The sequence below is a fragment of the Mixophyes fleayi genome, chromosome 4 (genome assembly GCF_038048845.1).
Source record: "Mixophyes fleayi isolate aMixFle1 chromosome 4, aMixFle1.hap1, whole genome shotgun sequence".
NCBI lineage: Eukaryota > Metazoa > Chordata > Amphibia > Anura > Limnodynastidae > Mixophyes > Mixophyes fleayi.
Genome location: NC_134405.1, coordinates 218,382,481 through 218,405,812, shown reverse-complemented (window position 1 = coordinate 218,405,812; position 23,332 = coordinate 218,382,481). Strand labels below are relative to the sequence as shown.

The 23,332-nt window shown below is 39.3% G+C and overlaps 1 protein-coding gene across 1 annotated transcript in view; it reads right to left on the bottom strand.

Moving 5' to 3' along the window:
• The window catches only part of OTOGL (otogelin like), a 212,548-nt gene that overhangs the window by 139,411 nt on the left and 49,805 nt on the right, over positions 1-23,332 (bottom strand). The window contains exons 7-15 of the mRNA XM_075205981.1: positions 19,442-19,566; positions 19,109-19,215; positions 18,373-18,479; positions 9,812-9,937; positions 7,945-8,053; positions 7,808-7,854; positions 5,454-5,599; positions 3,646-3,769; positions 370-547 (exon numbers count right to left, since the gene is read on the bottom strand). Coding sequence (XP_075062082.1) covers positions 370-547; positions 3,646-3,769; positions 5,454-5,599; positions 7,808-7,854; positions 7,945-8,053; positions 9,812-9,937; positions 18,373-18,479; positions 19,109-19,215; positions 19,442-19,566 — 1,069 coding nt within the window. The remainder of the gene's footprint in view (positions 1-369; positions 548-3,645; positions 3,770-5,453; positions 5,600-7,807; positions 7,855-7,944; positions 8,054-9,811; positions 9,938-18,372; positions 18,480-19,108; positions 19,216-19,441; positions 19,567-23,332) is intronic.

Genomic DNA, 23,332 nt, shown 5'->3' with positions numbered 1-23,332 from the left:
TATAAGCCATAATGTCTTTGATTCTAAATCTGATATGGATATATTTGTTTCATCTTGCAATTCGAAAACCTTTTTATCTCTAATAGTATTGGCATCCTTCTCCATTTTACAGCGATGGTTAATACCACCCATGTTATGGTGTTGGCATCATAAGTAGCATTGAAGAGTTCTAGGGTACAATAAAGTGTGTGGGGGATACTATATATGTAGATAAAAGTCTGCAAATGTTAATACCTACAGTAGGGTCAGTTTCAGCTGTGGTACAATGTAACGCACATCAGAAAACACTACAGACTTAAGATACTATCATATCACATTTCCACTAGAAACAAATTTTTATACTGCAGAAAAAATGTAAAATAGTCTCACAGAAAGTCATCTCTTAGGTTCCCATTAAATGTTCCACATAGGCCCAATGTTCTCCTCTTCCAGGAACTGCTGGCTTGAATATAAAGCCTGTCACCTCCTTTAGCAAACTGAATTCTTATTCCAAACATAGTCTTCAGCTGCACAAACATTGAGGACAAATTGCGAACCTCAATAACACCTGTGGAAGGGGCACATATCTGTTTTAAAAATGAGAAGCAGTGTGCATCCATTTCTAAGTAATTCTTTAGATGTTTCTTACATGTGTGCAAAATTCACAGTACAATGTACCCCCTAGTGTTGATTATGAGAATACAATACACAAGTGATTTAAAAAGTTGGTATGTATGCAACCACTATTGGATAAATGTGTAATTGACATTTTTTTTTTGTTGTGAATAAAAACCTTCTTCTAAATGCTGTGTTACCCATTTCAGATATGGCTTAATCCTTTAATCTAGTGCTGGGAAGGAGATATATTGCTAGCGATTACCTTATTATAAGGATCACTTGCAAAGTGGAAAATAAACGTGAAAATAAACCCATTTGTCAATAAACTGCCTGATATTTGTTTGTGCAGATACCTTAGCAAACTTTATCCATCACCTAATAGTCTAAAATCCCTCACCTCTATCACTTTTGTACTACTTATTCCTAATTGTGTCATAAGATGGGAGACACAGAGGTTGCCTTCATTCAAGTGTCTCAGTTGTACATTTTTTTATTTAATTAATGGCTGAGACCCAATTACATCCGCATCAGTAGTGATTTCAAACTGAAATATAAAGGCAAAATAGGCTCTGCAGACACCTGCAACAAAAATGACACTCTCTACCACATGGCTATTGTTAGAATATCTCATCCCGTAAGCAGAAATCTTGCATTTGCATTTGCGTGCAGAAAGAGGTGCATTACTGCAGCTTGCATGGAACACACTGATCGGCACATACCACATGTATGCATGTAAAAAGGACAACAATAGGTGCATGTCTTCACTAGACAGGAAGACACTGCTTTCTGTGGCCCCTCCATAATAAATGACCCCCCAGTAACTACTAGCAACCTCTATACTACAGGATGCAATGGTTTCAGTCAATAACTACAATGTATGTATTGAGTGTATTGTGTATTACCTTGATACCTTTTGCCTTTAATACAAGAATACATGATTTAACAGCCCGACTTTGGAGGTATTTTGCACCATAGAGACCGGAATAATTTTTGCACTTTTGCTCTTTTTTGGATCACTGGGAATAAATAACTAATAATCTTACTAAGCAAACTGCAGAATGTTTTTTTTTCCATAAGAGATAGAACTTTCACTATATATTGTAATGACATTAGGTACGAAAACAAATGAGCATACTCACAAAAGAGTTAAATTGTTACCTAATTAATTAGCGCAGGAAGATGTATATTACAAACTTAATTCCATTATTGAGAACACTTATATTAGATGGTGCTTCAAATTGGAATAAATACGACTACCAAATTCACACTTCTAGTATTTTTTACATACTTCAAACATTTTTGTGAAAAACTAGAATTTCATATAACTTAAACTTAACATACCAAGAAAATCGATCAATAATCTGTATAAAAGCACTTAACAGCCTTATGCTACTATATTGTAAAAGATTCATCTGAAGTTCATTAGCTTCTATCATTTTAGTAATATAAAGTACATTATATCATATACTATGGACTGGTAAGACCTCGCCTGAGCTCTGATTTCAGCTCTGCCTTATTCTCTGCATTATTGTAAAGCAGAGAATCAATCTTGACCACTTGAAGGAGGAGGGAGTGCAATCTGTACCACTTGCTCCCTCCTCCTCTGCAGGCTTCATTAGTATTTTTACTAAAGGTCACTAGATATGCTACTGGGTGGAGTTTCAATGGTATTTGGGAAAGGGTGGGTAGCATGTGTGGAGGTCTAAGGGGTATGTGGATGGCATGTGGGGAGGTCTGAGGGTTATGGGATTGGCATTTGGGGAGCTTTCAGCAGTATGTAGGTGGCATGTAGGGAGGTCTAGGTGGCATGTGAGGAGGCATAAGGAGCATGTGGGTAGGTCTGAGGGCCATGTGGGGGTCAGGTGTTTAGGTCTGGGTGGCATGTGGGGGCAATTGGTGAGGCCTGAGTGGTATTTGCGGAGGTCTGACTGGTATGTGGGGAGGTCTGAGTCGCATGTTTCGAGGTCTGAGCAGCTTGTGCCAACATCTCAGTTGCATGTGAGATCTGAGGATCTGTGGAAGAATTTTGGAGCATGTTGAGGCATTTTGAGATGAATGAGGGGGTGTAGAAGATACTTTGGGGCTGTTTTTAATTCTTGAAATTAGGGATAATGGTCGGCCTTTTTGAAAGTTGCACATCAGTGTACCAAGGACTTTATTTACTAATAAAGATAGAACCCTCGTGCTCCATTTCTGAAGTAGAGTGGTATCATATGATTATATGAATTGTTACATAAAAACAACTATATTCAAAAACAGAGCGCAAAACTGACCTCAGCTAACTCAGAGGTGATGGGATTCCGGTGCAAGAAAAGAAGAAAGGAAGCCACTGTATGGTAATAATTATTCTCCTTACTATGCATGCCTGCCCTCACCCCATTCCAACTTCTCCTTCAGATAAGTCCTAAAGGCAAATTTGAATGTAACACTCCCACGTTTCCTTCTACTCAGTGAATAAGTGGGAAAATACCTCAGAAGTTTATGCAAAAATAATAGCCCATATTTCATTCACCTTTAGATTGTACGCTCCTCTGAGAAGGGCCATCTCACCTCCTGTTTCCACCACTTCTAACTCTGCTCTCCAGCTACTTAGCCCTCCTCCTCGAGGCTCCACTCCATGTCCACTCTCGCTCCCTCCTCCCCCCTGGGGGTCTCCCTGTCTTCCGCGCCCTCCTTCTTGGGCCCCGTCATTTGCGGATCCTACCTCCCCCTTCCCCGCCCTCTCTAGCTGTGCATTGAGCTTACTGAGTTGCTGTGCTTACTGTTTACTGTACTGTGCTGCCTCCCATTGTATTGTAATTTGTTTGTCTCTGTACGGCACTGCGGACGCCTTGTGGCGCCTTATAAATAAAAATTAATAATAATAATAATAATAATCCTAGCAACAATAAAAGCAGGGATTTTTTTATAAAAGATCTGATGTGTGATTATCCAGTCTTTGGCTTAACATTATTATTATGATTATGATATAAGTTTAACATTATTATTATGATTATGATATAAGTTTTAATATTTTGTCACTTGCATGTTATTCCAATAAAAGCTTACCATTTAGTATAACACCTTGGTTAGGACCAAACTGGACATCTCCGTTCCTCAGAATAGTAACCTGTTTATTCATGTCCTCATCAAGCACAAGTGTAATTGATTGAATACACGCATGGTCAGAGTTCTAAATAAGACAAATTAACAATTTTTACAAATTTCGATAAAATCTTAAATTAACATGTTATATGTTTTTGCTTTAGTTTGTTTTTGTTCATTAAGGTAAAAACATCTATTTAGCTTCCTTTCTCTTAAGTGTCACTTTACTGTGTTATGCTAATTTTGTAACTTGACATGATTTAAATGAACATGGCATTTTGACAATGGACAACAAAATAATGTTGCTATTGTTACTTGTTTGTACAAAGTATGTTCGCCATTTACTTTCTACTTAGGATCTAGATCAGATTACAAGACATGACATTGACAAAGGGATTATTCCATTTTCTTGCACCACTTTATTTTAGGCAGACCGGTTGTAGAATACATTTACATGATAATGAATGCTCCACTAACCAGCATGAGACCAAATGCTTTTTTCTAATACATACATACATATATTTTTTCCCAGTGCTGCATTACTTCTGGAACATTAAGCAGGAATGCAGCAAATATTGTAGAACGAAATTTAAGGCCAACAGTTATGGATATACATTAGTAAACACCACTAGCTTTAGACAGGAAATTTTACATTATATATGGGGCAGGGACTGATTTGAGTGAGTTCTCTGTACAGTGCAGCGGAATTAGTGGTGCTATAAAAATAAATGGTGATGATGATATATTGAGTGTATTCAAGAGGCGACAAAGTCTATCGATATCTATCTACAAATTATACTTGCCTTAGTCTGATCTAAACAACCAAACATCTGCTGTATAAACTAATATTCCAGGACATTTGTCTAGTTCTACACAAAGAGCTCCTTGTTGGCTTCAATGCAGTTCTTCAGTTAGCCTGTATTCTAAAATTTGTATGTTCTGTCATTGCCAACTGAGACAATGTAGAGTGTACACCTTGTCTACCGAGAAGCTTAATACATCAGCAGAGTGGTAAGTTGGAGAGTTCATTGCCAATCAGAAGATTGATGTGTCCTATTAGGACACCTGTTTGTGTTGGAAGCAAAGCTGATTCTTGTGCAACCATACACGAGGCATCCAAGGAATGGAGATGAGTTACTACAGAAGATTTGTCATATCTTCGGTATAATATATCACTAAATAAAACCACAAAAATGTTGTTAACGAAAAAACAAGCATGACTGTGTGTGTGTGTGTTGCAACACTAAAATGTCCACTCTTGTAAGCATTCCCTCCTTAACTGTGTGTAATAATGTTGTATTTAGAATAATAAGCACCATAAACTATAACAATACAAGAATCTGTAGTCTTGTTGTGAAAGTATAATATTTTAATCACGTTCTTGAAATGTCTGTAATATGTCACAACCACATTAAAGCAAAATTTGTGGAATTAGCTACGTTGTCTGCTAGAGCGTTTATAAACAAAAGAAAATTATAATCGTTATTATTACTCTTGCTATGGCAGAATAATCATGTAATTGTATCATCACTACATAACAACGCAATAAGTGAGATGCACAGACACAATGTACTTATGCCATCTGCTGCAGCAAACATAATTATTTCAAAATTATTCAGATGTAAAGACACAAATGCAAACACTTAAACATAAAATAAAAACACAAATAAAAAGTAATTCTCACAAAATACATTTTGCATCGAAATAAATTTAGTTAATTATATGACAATTTCATAATCCTTATCTTGCGGTGTTACACAAGTTGTTATTACCTGTTCACAAGAAGACTTCTGTAACGTGATAGTAAATTTATCTTTTCCAGTTCCTTTCACCAGAATGTATTGGCACATGCCCAGGAAAGTAAAATAACGTCCATCGAAGGTTGTGAAGTGAGAATCACCAACTACAGAACACTCAGCTTCAAAAGAAAATGTATTTTTGTAGTAACAATAAAAAAAACTATTTAGTCATTGCATTATAATGATCAAAACCAAACGGAAAACTTAATTTTTCAATGTAATTTTAAATATAGTATTTAAGTAATTGCGTATAGCACTGTCAGTCTCATGATAGGACAGCAATATACACAGGCCCGGCGCTCCCATTAGGCAAGGTTAGGCACTTGCCTAGGGCGCCGGGCTCTGGAGGGCGCCCTCCAGAATGAAAATTACTATAAAACTGTCCCGCGACCGCTGACCATACCTGTCACGGCCGCCGCACAGCATTCAGATGCATGGGGGAGGGGGGAAGAGGCTATTGCTCACCACCGCCGCCTCTCTGCTCCGTCTCCTCCCCTCCACTCACTAGTGTCAGTGAGTGGAGGGGAGGAGACGGAGCAGAGAGGCGGCGGTGGTGAGGTAAGGAAAGACGGGGTGAGGGGGGAGGAGGAAGGAGGGCGCCGATTGTTGGGGGGGCTGGGGCGCCGATTGTTTGGGGGGGCCTGGGGCGCCGATTTTGTACAAATGCCTAGGGCGCCATGGAGGCTAGCACAGGCCCTGAATATACAGTATTAATTACTAGGTCTGCAGCTTTATTCCTTAATGTGGTTACAGATCCTGTAATCTCTTTACAATATACTATTTTGGCCACAATATCCTCTATATAAAATACAATAAGCCTAGTATATGATCTAGAAATTAAAATGATCCCAAATATAACAATGTAGTTAAATCATCAATCTTAAAAAATATAGATATAAGCGTTTGCACTTTAGACATTAAGATGAATAGTAATAGACATTAAAGACTGTAATGTAAGGCATTTTTTTCAGCGAACATGACTCCCACAACAACTGGAGAGCCACAAGTGACTTTAGCCTAGGTAAAAGTAAAAAAAACAACATTAAAAACCAGAATTGTTCCCCACAGTTCATAGGAGAGTCTATGAGACTTTCCCTGTGCCAATGAAGGAGAAAAGTTGTCTTTTTCTGCTAATTGTTTTCTTAATATGGACTACAGCGGGTCATGATTACATTTTGTTTGTTTATTTGTTTTCTGTGGTTTTCAACATATCCAGTGGACTATGTGGGATCAAGACTACAAGACTACAATTAGTATGAGGCTAGGTTAGTACTTTGGGGTACCAAACAGTGATGAATATTTTTTAAAACTTTATTTTATATAAGTCATTGTTAATTTTTTCCTTTTTTTTCTGGGCTTAAGACACCAGTTGCGCTATAGCAGTTGTGAAGCTACAAGTTATAGCCTACCCTGCCAAGCAAAGGCTAGGCATGCTGGGACTTGTATTTCCACAAAAGCCACATATTGGTTAAACAAAAGGATGAGTAACATCCTTCAATTCCATGGGGCATAAGGGCAACCATGTAGGTGGCATTCCAGGTTTCATAAGTCCATTCAACTGGCATTGGAGGGAGCGGAGAGGGCCCCCTGCACTCGGTTGGGGGCGAGTATCCTTCCCCTTCCCCCACTGGAACCAGAGGGGGCAGTTAGTGTACCCACACTAGGCCTTGGGGGTATTTTGTCCTACCAAAGCCTCACAAAGTACTAGGCAGCCTTATCTCTCTGATATTGTATTTCAGTAAGAGGGACAGAGATTTCCACTTTGTAAGTGGAGACTTTAATCTGCATTATCTAGTCAATCTTCCAAGTTCATTTCCTTGTTAAGTAATCTCTTATTTCCTCTGAGTCTGACTTTTAATTGCAGTTCAACTGTGGTTACAGTATGTGTGAAGTTCCTTTTTCATTTTGAAGAACTCCTAAACCTAAATATTAATATCCTACTCCTCTTTTCCACATTGAGAAAGATATGATTTCCCATATTTTTTTTCTAATTTTTTATCTTTAACTTTTACATTGTATTCAGTCTATTCCTATTGTTTAATAAACAAAGTTATGTTTGTAGATGGAAAACTGATATAATAGCTTGAGCTAGGATTAAGAAAAACGTGGCAAAATGGTCTGCGTTACCCCAGATTAGCGCAGTTTTTACTCCTGATTGCTTTATGTTGGCTGTGTGCTGCACATAAGGGCATTTAACGTAATATTTAATATTTTTATATTATGCAATTTGTTCAGATATTATTGCTGTTTCTCTTTAGATGGCTATTTGTCCTTTGTTATAATTTGTTTTAATGTAATAAAAAATACAATTGATATAAAAAAAATACCTGGGCATTCATGTTCTGTGCAATTCCAAATACCGCCAGTACAAACACTGTAATGTAAAATTAAAGGTGTGAAATCCTAGCAAAAGCCCATTCAATTTACATGTATGTATAAAAGTATGCTAGTTAACATTAGTTACCACATGCTGCATTCCTGTTCTATCTTAGCACCCGCAGAGTAAGCAGTCCCGTGGTAAATGCAAGGACAGCTAGTTATAGAAACACAGGAACCATTGTCCAGGATAAGACCTAGTAAAGTGAAGAACAAACAAGCATAATGTGTTGAAAACATATTAATGTGGATCTCTATAGTCAATACAACATGATGTAGCTTTTTGTGATGGTAACTCTAGCTTTGAATATCTGTATAGCCTCTAGAACAGTGTTTCTCAACTCCAGTCCTCAGGACCCACTAACCAGTGGCGCACGCAGGAGGGGTTTCTGAGTCTCCAGAAACCCCCCCCCCCCCGCGCTAACTTAGTGCCCACCATAGCGGCACTGTCCTATACAGCAGCCGCGGCGCTGTCAAAGAAGCGTCCACGGCGGTGCTGTATTGTATACAGCACCGCCGCGGACGCTGTATAGGACAGCGCTGCCGAAACAGAGCTGCTGCGCATGCACGGGCGCATGCGCAGCAGCTCTCTCTCGTTGTTTTTTTTGTTTTGTTTTTTGGGGGTATTTTTGGGTCGGGGGGGGGGGGGGAAACTTCCCCCTGACAATCCTGCGTGCGCCCCTGCTAACAGTGCAGGATTGCCAGGTGACCAGTGAAATAATTATACCACCTGCTAAACTGTTTCAGTCAGTAATGAATACACCTGTGCTCCAGGCTCCAGCAAGGAGATATGGAAAACATGTACTGCTAGGGGGTCCTGAGGACTGGAGTTGAGAAACACTGCTCTAGAAGATGGCAACATACAGATACACATACATAAAATACTTTGTGTGGAGTCAAAATGACCAGTTAATATGAGCAAAAAGGATTAATTTTTAATCAGAGAAGACAGCATGGCTCATTTCACTTGTTTAAGATGTCTTCAATAAATCATTAATCATAAATTACAGTTGCAGTACATAAAATGCAACTTGATTTATTTATTTTATTTTAGTTATCAATCACATTAACAAATGTAAGTGTTTCAGGAGCTAAAGATACAAAAGAGAGAATGATCAAGTGTGTTATTCCTAAACATATCATACTGTTAGGGCCGTCTTAACATACGTGCACGCTTGCCAACTTTTCAGTATATTATTCCGAGAGATTTATTCAGAACCTTCAAACCCTCTTTATTAAAACGTTTAGGTGGACTAATCACCTCAGTATCAGCTGTTATCTGTACATGCTGTTGCGATTACATATCATGACCTTGACAAAAGCAATGTACACATACTAGTTGTACATAAGTGGTTGAATGGTTGTGTTGGTAGGGCCCCAGTGCACTGCTTTGCCCGAAGGCCTATAATGCTGTTAAGACGGCCCTGCATACTGTCAGGCAGCCAAACAAAGACACTTCAGAAAACACGTATGGAAACCTATAGAATCTTAAGTCTTACAAAACAGATGATGTAGCTGACAGTAACATACAGTCTATAATTACAATGATGCATTCAGTTTTAACATATTAATTATTGGAGAACTTTATATGCATATTGTAAATATTACAAGATGCTAATTGCTTTTGTTAAATAGGGACCAATCTCTAGATGGGATAATACATATGTAAGGACAGACAATCAATTTGTTGAAGCTATAATTATGTCTCTAAAGCTAGCAAACAGTTTCTTATATTTTTTATTTAGCAATTTCCTCCATTGTTGCTCCATGTTTACATAAACAGGTACTTCTCTAGATTTTGTATCTCTCTTTATTTGTAGATAGTGATGTAGTGGTCTTAGGCTACTTACTCTCCCATTCTACAGAACTTCAGAAAATGTTGGTGTATTTTATTAAATAGTGTCAGTGGCAATGCTTTGTGTGACAATAATTTGCATTGCAATATTGGTACTTACCATCTGGGCAGTAACATCCATCTAGGCAGTGCAAATTGCTGCCTAAGCATTCTTTTTCATAAGTACAAGTTGGTGGGCAGCAGCTGATACAGTCTCTGTGTACAAAATTGTCTTCACATCTTTCAGCTGAAATATATTAACATTAACATAAATGGTGTTTGCATAATATCTTATATTTAAAATATAGTTAACAGAACAATAGCAGTCCCCGTAGAAGTCTACAGGTCAAGGCATTTCTCCTGCTTTAACCTTTTGATAAATTAAAAGAAAAGCTGCGATGGGCATTCTCTGGGGAAAACAGCTTAGTAAATAGACCCCTAAGTACCATAAACAAAGCAGAGCACATATAAAGGAAAATCTAGCAGAGAGGCAACCACCTCCTATCCCAGGTAAGTACTGTGACAGCCTTTCACTCCAAGTATTTTGCAGTAAATAGCAATAGCATCAAGTTCAATAGAAAATCCAGCAAGCTCATTTGTATCTTTCATGAAGATAGCAGTCAATTTACATGTGCTTCAGGATACCACCTACAATTACCTGATTATAATCTCCTATAAAAACTAAAGGTGAAATTTGAATATGTAAATTAATTATGTGTAGTAAAAGTCTGCACAATATAATAATAGGATAGATTTATTCAAGTTGTTATATTGATATGATTCTTATCATATATTAATGTTCATTTAAATGGTAGATACAGATGGTAGATGAGTTCAAATATGTTTAATCACAGGGGACTGGCCATGTGCTTGGGTTGAATAGACCTGCCTGTGTGGAGCCCATTTACCTTGTATTTAACTTTCCTTTTTTGGATGACCTAACAAATGCAGATACTTTAGGTACTATATTGTCAAAGTGTGTCTGGTCTCAGGGCATACAAACGCTGCCCATGGCAGACCTGCTTTAAACAAGTACATTAATAGCCGCAATAATTAACAGCTAGCAACACTAACAGGCAAAATTCACCATAGAAATGCTGAAATCCCTTTTATTAGGCAATATCTGGATATAGAAAAAGAAAGTAAAAAAAAAAAACAGGCGCTAGTGAAAAATCTGTGTTTCCTTAAAAATTATTATTAACTGCAGCTCTTACTACTGAACAGGTACTGTGACTGTTATTAGATATCAAGATAAAAACAAAAATAAAAAATATATAGTGGAGTGCCAATAATAAAATTATTATATAATTTATTAAATCAATGTATTAAAAATAATCAGTAATATACATATACATATAATCTAATAAACACGCTTAGCATAACAGAAAGGAATATTCATAACAATGACGTCACTTTGAAGGGCGACACAATTATTCGTGCTGTTAAGGTGGTAATTTAAGGAGGTGCGAGCTGTACAATGTGCTTTACAAAGTCTTGTACATTTTACATCCGGCGCTCCTTTACATTACCCCCTTAACAGCACAAACAATTGTGTTGCCCTTCAAAGTGACGTCATTGTAGCCGTCTGGGATCTTTATTGATCGGAATTCTTTTAAGTCTCTTTTTCAAGCAGTCGGTATGAAGAGTCTGTCGGGGATGATAGCTTTGGTGTCCTTATGTCTGGGTATGTGTTGTCAGTGTTTAGAGCGTCACTATAACGTACCCAACCAATGTTGAGCATGTTAAGAGCCTAGAAGATGGAGAGGAGGATATCAAGAAAAGAGTAGGAGACACTGCAGTTAAGTATGGTTATCGGTTGTCCTGTAGGGCACACAAAAGTATTACTCTTAAATCTTTACTGATCGGCCCCTCAAAGAGATATATCCAGAGGCCCACTTTTCCTCATACCTGGTGCTAGAAGGGGCACAGGGGATTTCCACCTGACCTTGCAGAAGCCTTTGATTTTCATAATATTGAAATATAAGGCCCAAAATACTCTATTATGGGAAATACACTGATCTGTATCTTGATACTTTTTCCAGACTCACTATGGTAGTCCAGCGAAAAAGAAGAAATTTTGCAGCAGTGCAATTCCGAGAAAGACACAAAAGGTATCCATTACTCATCGTTAATCATGGTGAAGTTGGTCATTCAAGATGGTCATTCCACCCAGTTTTGACCTCAACGGAGGAGACCACCCTGTGGCATAACACCTTAGTTGATAAAGGTCATGAAATGTGACCTGTATACCAAGGTATCATGCTATCTTGTACCATATTTCCTGGGTCATTTCCATCGCTGTTCTGACACCACTTTATGCTAGCTGTGACTATTAGTTGTTGTACACATGATCCTTCATGTTTGGCCCCAAGCAGGTTACATGTTATTATGTTGAAACATCTATGAAGTGACTATGTATGTTTGACTAAACTCTTCAATACCATTATCTTCACAAGTGCTTGTCCTAGTATTGCTGCTGGACCTGCCCTCATAAGAGAAAGTATTATAGTGATAGACCATCACTAGTAACTTCTGATTTGTAATTGGGTTGGCCGATACTCCAGTGGGTTTTAATGTTGCACTGCCAATGGTCGCCTCAGTTAAACTTCTGCATACAGGCATTCATACCATGCCATACTCCAGTTGAGGTGGCCCATGTTGTCTCTCAGCTACCTGGCACAAGGTTTTGGATTCTGTCTCCATATTGGGTAAGAGACCCAGTCTATGCTGAAAGGATTGCAAATTCTGGAAGAGATATGCACATAAAATGGATGCATCTAAGGCATTTGTAAGAGGCAACATCCCAGTTGGAGCCAGTTTTGGATGAGTAGCAATTTTTCAACCTTGTCCAAGAAGGAGGTGAAGGATTAGAAGGGTTCATCTCAGGCAAAGGTACAGATATTAATATTAAATGTTTATACACAAATCTGAACACCAGTCATGACAAGCTTGACTTGTGGCACTGGATGATGAGAAAGCAATCAACTCTACAGATTGAAGCTACTTGTGAATTGTGTTATGGAGTTTTGGAGCCAGCCACCTTGTTTAAGGTAGCTGCAGTTAATGTGCTGATATGCAAGGCACCTGTGGCCAGAGTAAAAATACTTCTTCCTTCCAGCTACAAAGGGGTATATGGACCAAAAAGTCCAGTTCTTGTTGATGATTTGCTTCCTACTAGAAAGGTAAAGCACTCTGTAAAGTTCCTGTTTTCTATTTGAAGATATATCACCTTGAAGTGTAAAATGTACTGATTACAGCAAAAAATAAGACTGGCTTATCCTATTTTGCTCGTATTAGCTTGTTCTGATAAATTCCATAGTGTTTGGTTTCCCTAGTTAAATATCTTTGGCACAAATCCACTATGGTGCATACTTTTTGTTAGTCAGTGCAGTTATGGTGTTGTGAGCTGGGAAGGGTGAATGACATGGTCTTCGTGGGGAAGCACAGGGTGGGACATTGGGCAGCTATTTTTTTAAACCAAATAAAGCTGAATTTCATCAGCTTTTTATTTTATTTATGTAGTCTGAAGCGAATCACAATCAACAAAAAATAAGGAGAACAAAATACAGATAAGTAAGAGACAGAAGAAACAATAGAATCATTAAAAATCCATACAAGGGTTAGGCTGCCGGTCTGATAATAAACTTACAGAACTGATGAAAGAGGTCTTCGCCTATAGCAGCCGCCTTTCCCGTAGAGCTTTATGTGCTCACAGGTACTCAGATGCCACCAGGACTTTACACTTAATGTAGTTGAAGACTATTAACAACACCGCAGCAGCAGGTGCCGGAGGAGGCTGTATAGATGGTAATGGATGGTCATTCGTAAACCGAGGTCAGGGGTCAGAAGAAAGCAGAATAGTCAAATAACATGCCAAAGGGTCAGGGTCACCAGCACAAGAGGAGAATCCAGAAACAGAGCAATAAGGTCACAACAGGAGGACCAATAGTAAACGGGCAGAGTATCCACAGGAACACTGGGGCAAGACAGGAACAGGATAGGATCAGGTCAGCAACAGACAGGATCCACGCTATAACCGGCAGAGAGGCTAAGCCCTCCCTGCCTTAAATAGTCAAGACAGCCAATCACGGAGAGGCAAGGAGATGGTACAATGAGCCCCCCAGGTGTGACCTAATAAATGTAATTTAACGTTAACAGCCCGCAGGCTTAATGGCGCATGCGCCCGGCTGCCCTGTGTTCACCGAGCCATGAAACACTGACAGCTCGGCGTTCGACTGCTGTCCTAGCAACGGTCGAACAATGGAAGTGACGTTCCGGTTGTCATAGGGATGGCCGGGATGTCAGGAGCAGAAGGGAGCGAGTCGCGGTGTGCTTGCAGCCGCCGCGGCTCGTAACAAGAGACAATAGAGAAAGCAACTATAAAAAAAAACACAACTACAGCAAAGAAAAACATTTCAAAGAGGATGAGCAGATAAAAGGTAGTGAGGGCCAAACTTGTGACAGTCAACATTCAAGCAGATTATGGAAGAAAACAGAGATGATAGGGGTGGAGGGAAGCGAGAGGAAGAGATGGAGCGAAATGAGGGAGCTGTTTAGGATGGGCTGGCATAGCAAATGGAGATAAAAGGGATGGAGTGAAAGGAGTAGAATGGACAGGTGAAGCGTGAGAAGAGAATTTTCTTAGGATTGATTAGGGTTGGCAAGTGTAAAAACGTGAGTTTTAAAGGAAGAGCATTTGAAAGATTTGAGGTTGGGGGGTGAGTCTGGTTGGGTGGGGCAGGGATTTGCAAATATGGAGAGCAGTGCGGGCAAGGTCCTAAAGGTAGGAATGTGAAGTAGTGACAGGCAGGGCCGCCAAGAGGAATTTTGGCCCCCGGTACAGCAACTTTATGGGGGCCCCTATTGGTGATTAGCATGTAAACTTATGCTTATACGCCGTCAAAGGTGGTGTGGCCATAGCATTGGGGACGTGGTTGTGCATCATTGTGGGCGTGTCTAGCAAGTGAAAAGCACTAGGCCATCCTCCTACAGAAAAATGCATTACTCACACAAGCCCCCTCTGCCCACATGCTTTACTCACACAAGCTCCCTCTGCTCACATGCTTTTATCACACTTGCCCCACTCTGCCCACTTGCATTAATCACACATGCCCCCCAGCTCTAGTCACATATTCCCCGTCTCTGCCCAGCAGCTTTAGTCACACATGACCCTCTCTGCCCAGCACCTCTAGTCACACATGCCCCCTCTCTGCCCAGCACCTCTAGTCAAACATGCTCTCTCTCTCTGCTTAGCACTTTTAGTCACACATGCCCCTTCTCTGTCCAGCACCTTGAGTCACACATGCACCCGCGCTGCCCAGCACCTTTAGTTACACTTGCCCCCTCTCTGCCCAGCATCTTTAGTCACACATGCCCCCTCTGCCCACCTCCATTAGTCACACATGTCCCCTCTCTGCCCAGCACATTTAGTTACTCATGCCCTCTCTCCAGCACTGTGACAGGATGGACCGCCTATGCCACCCTGTCTTTTGTTGCTGGGAACCAGCTGGGCTAACTTTGCCACCGTCCCCTTTCGTTACTCCGAATATGCCCCTCTTGCCGCAGTAGGAGGAGCCTGCTGCCACCACTGGGCTCCTTTATGCTGCCCAGAACCACATTCCTTCTGGGTAACTGTCACTGCTAGTGTACTCCCATGCTGGTACACTTGGGCTTGTACCCCTGACCATTTACTTTGGATCAGGGTGCTGTGGATGGATCCCCCCTGGCCTATTACACTGGCCAAAGCCGCTGGGTAGCGGAAGAGCGGTGGTACTGGAGAGCTGGGTCCAACCTCAGAAACAGACGGAGAACGGATTAGGGTCTAATCTGCAGGTCACAGGATTACAGTAATAATAAAGAAGATGTCAAGCAGGGTCTTGAAGCAAAGAGTGATGTTTTATTTCACTCAGGTGCCCTGACCAGGACAGTTCCACTGATTAAAAGTATCAGTGATCAGGTCAGATGGAACATCAGAATGATACATTTCAGTGCACAAGACAGTGATTTTCACACTTATTTGGACACAGGCTATTTTTAGAATCAGGATGCAATGTGTTTACACAAACATGGATTTACATGCATTGCAAAGCTAACAATATTTACGCTTATCTGTGATATCTTAAAACCTTGCTGTGATATCCTGCATCTTACAGTGGACAGCAAGTCTAATTATATCTTTCTATGACCCTCACACATCAAAAGGTCTAATTAGCATGAGATTAGCAGGAGTCCTTTCTTCCAACAGTTGCAGAATACACATTTCCTCCAAAGAAAAGAATTCCCCAGGAAAAGTTGTAAACCCCAAACAAGACATTTCCTTACACCAAGATATACAAAAGGCTTTCAAAACAAAGGCTTATTGTATCAGATATATACATCAGAAATACGGCATTTCCCCTAGAAAGCTTAAAACAGAAAAAACTAATTTTCTATCCTGGTCTCAGAAATAACGATTTCCTATATCAAAATATGCACAATATCAAAAATAAGTGTATTGTCAATTATATAAATAAGCGCCCTGCGCTATTTCCTTTAAATAAATTCATACCATAAGTTATTTATAAGTGATCCAGTCACAAGCACCTTTAGTCACACATGGGGCTTTCTGTCCAACCCCATTAGTCACACATGCCCCCTCTCCAGCACCTTTAGCCTCACATACCCCTATCTGCCCAGCAACTTTAGTCACACATGCACCCTCTCTGCCCAGCACCTTGAGTCACACATGTTCCCTCTGTGTCCAGCACCTTTAGTCACACATGCCCCCTCTGTGTCCAGCACCGTTAGTCACACATTCCCCCTCTCTGCCAAGCACCTTTAATCACACATGACTCCTCTCTGCCCAGCACCTCTAGTCACATATGTCCTCTCTCCTCTCTGCCCAGCAATTTTAGTCACACATGCTCCCTCTCTGCCCAGCACCTTGAGTCACACATGCCCCCTTTCTGCCAAGCACCTTTAGTCACACATGACCCCACTCTGCCCAGCATCTTGAGTCACACATGCCTCCTCTCTGCCCATCAGCTTTAGTCACACATGCCCTCTCTCTGACCAACACCTTTAGTCACACATGGCGCTCTCTGCCCAGCAGCTTTAGTCACACATGCCCTCTCTCTGCCCAACACCTTGAGTCACACTTGCCCTCTCTCTCCCAGCACCTTGAGTCACACATGTCCCCTCTGTGTCCAGCACCTTTAGTCACACATGTCCCCTCTGTGCCCAGCACCTTTAGTCACACATGCCCCCTCTGTGCCCAGCACCTTTAGTCACACATGTCCCTCTGCCCAGCACCTTTAGTCACACATGCCCACTCTCCAGCACCTTTAGTCACACATGTCCCTTCTTTGCCCAGCAACTTTAGTCACACATGTCCCTTCTCTGCCCAGCACCTTTAGTCACACATGCCCCCTCTCTGCCCAGCACCTTTAGTCACACATGCCCCCTCTCTGCCCAGCACCTTTAGTCACACATGCCCCCTCTCTGCCCAGCACCTTTAGTCACATATGCCCCATAACTGCCCAGCAGCTTTAAACACACATGCCCCCCTCTCTGCCCAGCAGCTATGGTCACACATGTCCCCTCTCTGCCCAGCACCTTTAGTCACACATTCCCCCTCTCTGCCAAGCACCTTTAGTCACACATGTCCCCTCTCTGCCCAACACCTTTAGTCACACATGCTTCCTCCTTATCACATCTACTTACCTTTTTCTCCACTGCACAGCACAGGAAGATTTCCAGCTTCCCACCCACACTCTGTATCATGTGACCGGTGTGTCCGGTCCGGCTCTGCACACAGCCCCTCCCACTCGTGAGAGTGCGCGCGAGTGGGGTGGGGGAGACCCGCGAGCAAAAAATAAAAAGTACTTTTTCAACTATAGAGCTCTAGTAGGGCCCCGAACCCGAGTAATTTGTACCCACTCCCCTATCCCTCTTGGCGCCCGTGGTGACAGGTGATGAGGATAGGCAAATTTATGAATACGTAAATTAAAAATGTAAAACCAAGACAATATAGGAGGAAATCAATTGGCCGCATTACTGTCAAAAGTAACGCGTCCTGCGCACTATTACCGATATTACAGTAATAGTGCACATAATTACTGTTCATATGGTGATTTCAACGCCGACTTTTTGCTCGTGGCTCCCTGAGCCGCAAGCAGAAATCTGTGCTAAAATGACCGTATTAACAGTAATAGACTTTGCGCAGCATTCTGTCGGTGGGAATTGAATTCCCACCGATATCTTAAAGTAGTGATGGTATATACATAAGAAAAGTAGATTGCGTACTACTTATCCTGAAATGTTTTGCATACTTGGTGATGTTTTTTATTGTCAATGAGGGACTACAAACCTACATTTCATTGCTTGTTACAACAGCTGTTCTCGTGGATTTGCAAATTAGTTTTAACTGCCATATCACTAAGAAAGTCAATGAAAGACAGTGAGTTGTCACTATCACCTGCATAGTTGTAAAACTTGTTTTCAAAATAGGAGATGTTAAGTTTAGTTTAATGTAATTTAAAAGACTAGGCCAAGCTTTGCTGTGTTTATATGTACTCCTATTTGTTTAGGATTATGGTTTTAATACTACGGTTTCCTAAAAACAATGAAGTGAAATACATGCCAGAAGAAGTATCAACACAAAGGCTAAGAAACACTGTAACTATATCCATAAATGATACATACTGCATGCAGGGAAGTCATCTCGCCAGTCTCTTATGGGGAAGCCAGAATGAGAACACGCTCTTGCATACTCCATAACAGCACGGCAATAAGATTCATCATCATCTTGTCTAGGGAAACATGTTTCCATTTAGGTCAATCACTGTAGGTGATACACACTAAAGACTGACATGGCTGAATCAGCTAAATATTAAGAACAGTGTTTCCTCTGCTATGTAACAATAAATCAATGGTTTTTATTCCTATAGACCTGCGAATTAGAAGATGGTTAATGACTTTATTGCTGCTTAAGTGAATTGTGCAAAGTTTTTCATCATTACTTACTAGCTGGCACAATATTGTTTTATATGCAGTTGTGATTGGAAACAGCAACTAAGTTGCAGTATAGTTTATGCTTTGAGAAACCATAGGACTCCTTGGCATGTAACCACACAACAAAAATAATTAACTATATTTTCAATAATTTACTGCTACGTTGCACCTTCTAAGCTTAAATCAGTATGACAATTATAGTTTTTAACTGGCAAAATTCAACATTATAGAAACATATTTTGTGATGAAGAAAACTGCAGGGGTTGCTCTCCTGTGTTTTTAACATGAAGTTTTATATACTAGCTCTCTAATGCATTTTTTACTATAGAATCTGAAAGTGGGACAGTTTGTAGGATTACGACCATCGGGGAACGTATGACAGATGACAGATTAATCAGTTTAAACCTGGTAAATATTGTACACTTACTTGCAGAGATCATTCATGCAGCTTGCAATGTAAGAATAAGGGTCAATTGTCTCGTGGCAGCTTAGAAAAGGAAACTGTAACAGCACTTGACACTTGAGAAACATTGCCTGTGTAAGAATCACACGTACAAGATCAACATGTAACTTGCTGAGACTATCACAATGTACTGAGAGGAATGAATAGCTAGCTATGCACTAGTAAATAGTAATTAGAAGACTTTGACAATTATTGTATCACATTTCTTTGACGAAAATCTAAGTAAAGGGAAGAACATTATACTTTAAATATATGTATCTTTGTAGATCCCCATAATGTGTTCCAGTCGACACATACCTCATGAATGGACTCCTGAGAACAAGGATTTGGATAATCGGAGACTGTGGCTACACAAATGGGTTCATCTGGGATCTGAACATACCAACTGTTTGCAAACAAAGAAATGTCTTCTGTAGTTTCTCCTGCTGTATAGGAAACATAAACAATATGTAAATTCTATTTACATGGACATGTAATAACATACATTGGCATAATAGGTATTATCAGTGGTCGAAGTGGAAGTTGAGCAGTGGCGGTATGGAGAATGTAAGCGAATGGTATTTGATAGTTTTACAATGAAGGCAGTAGTAGAAATGGCGGTATGGAATACCATTGTATACCAGCCCACACACACCACTGGGCATTATACAGCCAGGCCCGGCGCTCCCTTTAGGCAACCTTAGGCAGTTGCCGGGACCTGCAGGGCGCCGCTGACTAGATTTTCTAAATTAGTCAGCGGTTTGGGTCATAAGTGCAGCGGCGGAGGTGCGCCTGCTGCTCTTTTGTAGTGGCTGCCATAGTCCTCTTCTTTCTCCAAATCAATGCGCCCGAGCCGCCCAACGCACTCACATGATCACTGACTGACAGTGATCATGTGACATTCTCATTGTCCGGCTGGCGCCTCGGTCCAGTAACAGTCTCTGTCACTGACAGACAGTGTGTATAAAGTTATGTCCCGACGCCTCCCACCCCTTCCAGCATGCACCGCTCCATTCCAACCCTCTCGTTTGTTATGAAGAAACCGAGGAGCGGTGGGCAGCCATTGAAGAGGTCCCCTGAATCTGCTAACCAGCCTTTAGGAGAAAAAAAAGTGAGTATCTACAATTTTTTTGGTATTATTATTATTATTATTATTATTATTATTATTATTATTATTTTCTAAAAGGGGTACCCAAAGCCCAATTGGGAAGGGGGTGTTGATTTTTATTTGCCACCTCATGCTCTATATTTGATTTGCACACTATGCATGAGCAAGATGACTATTTTAGAGCATGAAGTGGCAAGTAGTCTTTTTTTCTATGGTATAAAAATGACTATTTGCCATGTCATACTCTATATATATTTGATTTGCAAGCTATGTGGGAGAAAAATTTAGCAATTTTGTGTCAGAGCCTCGCTGGAGGATGGGGGGGAGGGCGCTAGGCTGAAACTTTGCCCATGGCGCCTAGAGACCTTGCACCGGCCCTATGTACAGCACTTCAAAATTGACTGACACTTCCGCTGACTCTTTATATGTGAGATAATGCACTCTCTACTGTAAATTATATGGATATTAGAAGTCATTGAGGAGTTCTGTGCCCATATAAAGCATGAGGCTGTATACAGGTCACAGTTATCTCAGGTGAATTCTATTATCTGTAATAACTTACAGTAGAAGATGCAAAAATATGCACATTCCTAATGAACACTGAAGAGATACAGAATTCACTATTTATACAGATATTATTTACAGAAGTTTATACATATATTAAAAACACTTTAGCACAGTTCAGCACATTACACACCTTTGCAGTATTTGTAAAATTAAGTATAATTCATGTAACATTTCTAGAGAATTAAATATATGCAACCCAGTATGTAGTATAAGTTTTGAGAATATGCACAGAGCAAAAGAAGAGTTTGCTCAACCATATATTTTACTTAATTTAAATATAAGACAGGGAAGGAACTCTCCCAATCTGCCAGGTCAGAACATGAAAAATGTTGCACCCAATAGACATTGCAATCTTGGTTATCAAATACATGCCCTTCCTGTAAACAAATGGCGTACTGATGCAAAAATAGGTGCATGACATTCCAATACAGCATTTGCACTATGGGACTACAGTTTTGCACTTTTTAAAATTACACTTTCTATGTCAACTCTCCAGTGTTATGATAATTAACCTGTAATGAATGGATCATTAGAGCTAAAACCTGTTGGAAAAATAATTTTGTAATATTCTCAATTATTGTATTTGAAAAACTTTGATGATCTGTGTATAAAGCACTATATAATATTACACTTTTTAATTCCCAAGTCGGGTGATGTGATGCCGCTCTTACTATTATTACTATTATTTAATAGCATAATTATTCATGTATGTAGTGTGGAATATGCTATTTCTTTTTTTTTTTTTTTTTTATGTTGTTTTTAGTTTGGCAGATCTGCATCAGATACTCTAAAAAAACATATAAAAAGGCAACAAATTCAAGAGCAATATATGTATAATAATAAGAACATGTTCTGTCTGGACCACTGCAAAGGAAAGTTCCTATTAAATGCTTATTAATCACTTGTCTGAACGATTCTTTTAAATTATTTTTTAATACTATATCAACTGAAATTATAAATAGGTTTTTTTTTTATAGAAAATTCACAGTAGTTAATCCCTACAAATTATATGTATGAGGAATCTATTTCCTGTGTGTGGAGGGAATGTAACCAAAGTAGAAAAAAAGGTTCTGACATTGAAGCACTCTATGAGGTCCACAAAAATATTGCAAAATATATCAAGGTTTATTCTTATTTGTTATCATATTCCAAACTATATATTCTTTGCAAAATATAAATCAAATATAGCAGAAAGTGTCAAAAAAATATAGAGATATTTAATTAAAAAAGCTAAAGCTATAACATTAGAAGTTCTCAATATCTGGAATCGATGCGTGTTTTAATACTGGGGATCTTATTATGTTATGACTGTTACTGTGTATACTGTAATAAAACAGTTATTTACTAAGATTTTGTCTCTTCTTTTATTATATTAGCAAAACTCGATATCCCAGTGAGTAACATATTCTCCACATCAAAATTTCACTCATCACAAACTAACTGACGACTGCCTGTCTGTGATACTAATTATTTTAAATATTAAATGGATATTACATGTTAATATCTTCACTATTATAACATGTGTATATCCCTTCATGTATCTTAGCAGATTCCTCTACTTAGTAGAGTACACTTATATTATACATACATTCAAGGTGGTATTTACAACATTAATTTCTTCTGCTGTAATTTATTTTAATAATTCTGATAATGCATAGCTATTAAAGTGTCTGCCAAAATGTGGAATCTGCTATATATGTCCTTGGAGATTGCATTATTATGTACTTTTGAAAAGTGGCTTTATAATTGAGCCTCTGCCTTAGTTAGAAATATGTTTCTGTTAATTCCTATGGGTTTGAGTGAATTATTATTAATGTATCTGTATAATCCCCTTTTAATAATTATAATTGCTTATGTCCCTTTTATCTCCCTCAAATGTAATTTATTTTCATTATATATACTGCTATATTTTAGATATTTAACCGGGATGTAGGTTCAGGGAGTGATGTGATATTATTGATGTTTAATTGGAGTACTGTAACTCATAATGTTTATTATACTGTTGTCATAATTATTAAGAAGGGATTATATGGGCATATTAATAATAATAATTTACTCAAATGCACAGGAATTTATTAACAGAAAAATATTTCTAATTAAGACGGAGGCTCCATTCTAAAGCCATTTCACAAAGGTCAATATGTAGCAGATTCCACATTCTCTTAAAATAATTTACAGCTGAACAAATTGTAAGAAATCACATGCATGAAATTAATGTTGTAAATACCACTGTGAATGTATGTATAATATAAGTGTACTCTACTAAGTAGAAGAATCTGCTGCGATACATGAAGGGATATACACTTATCATAATAGTGAAGATATTAACATGTAAAATTCCATTTAATATTCAAAATGGTTTGCATCACAGACAGGCAGTTGCCAGTAAGTTTGTGATAAATGGAATATTGATGTATAGAATGTTACCCACTGGGATATCAAGTTGTGCTAAGATAATAAGAGACAAAATCTTAGTATATTAATATACAGAGTAACAGTCTTAACATAATAAGATCACCAGTATTAAAACACGC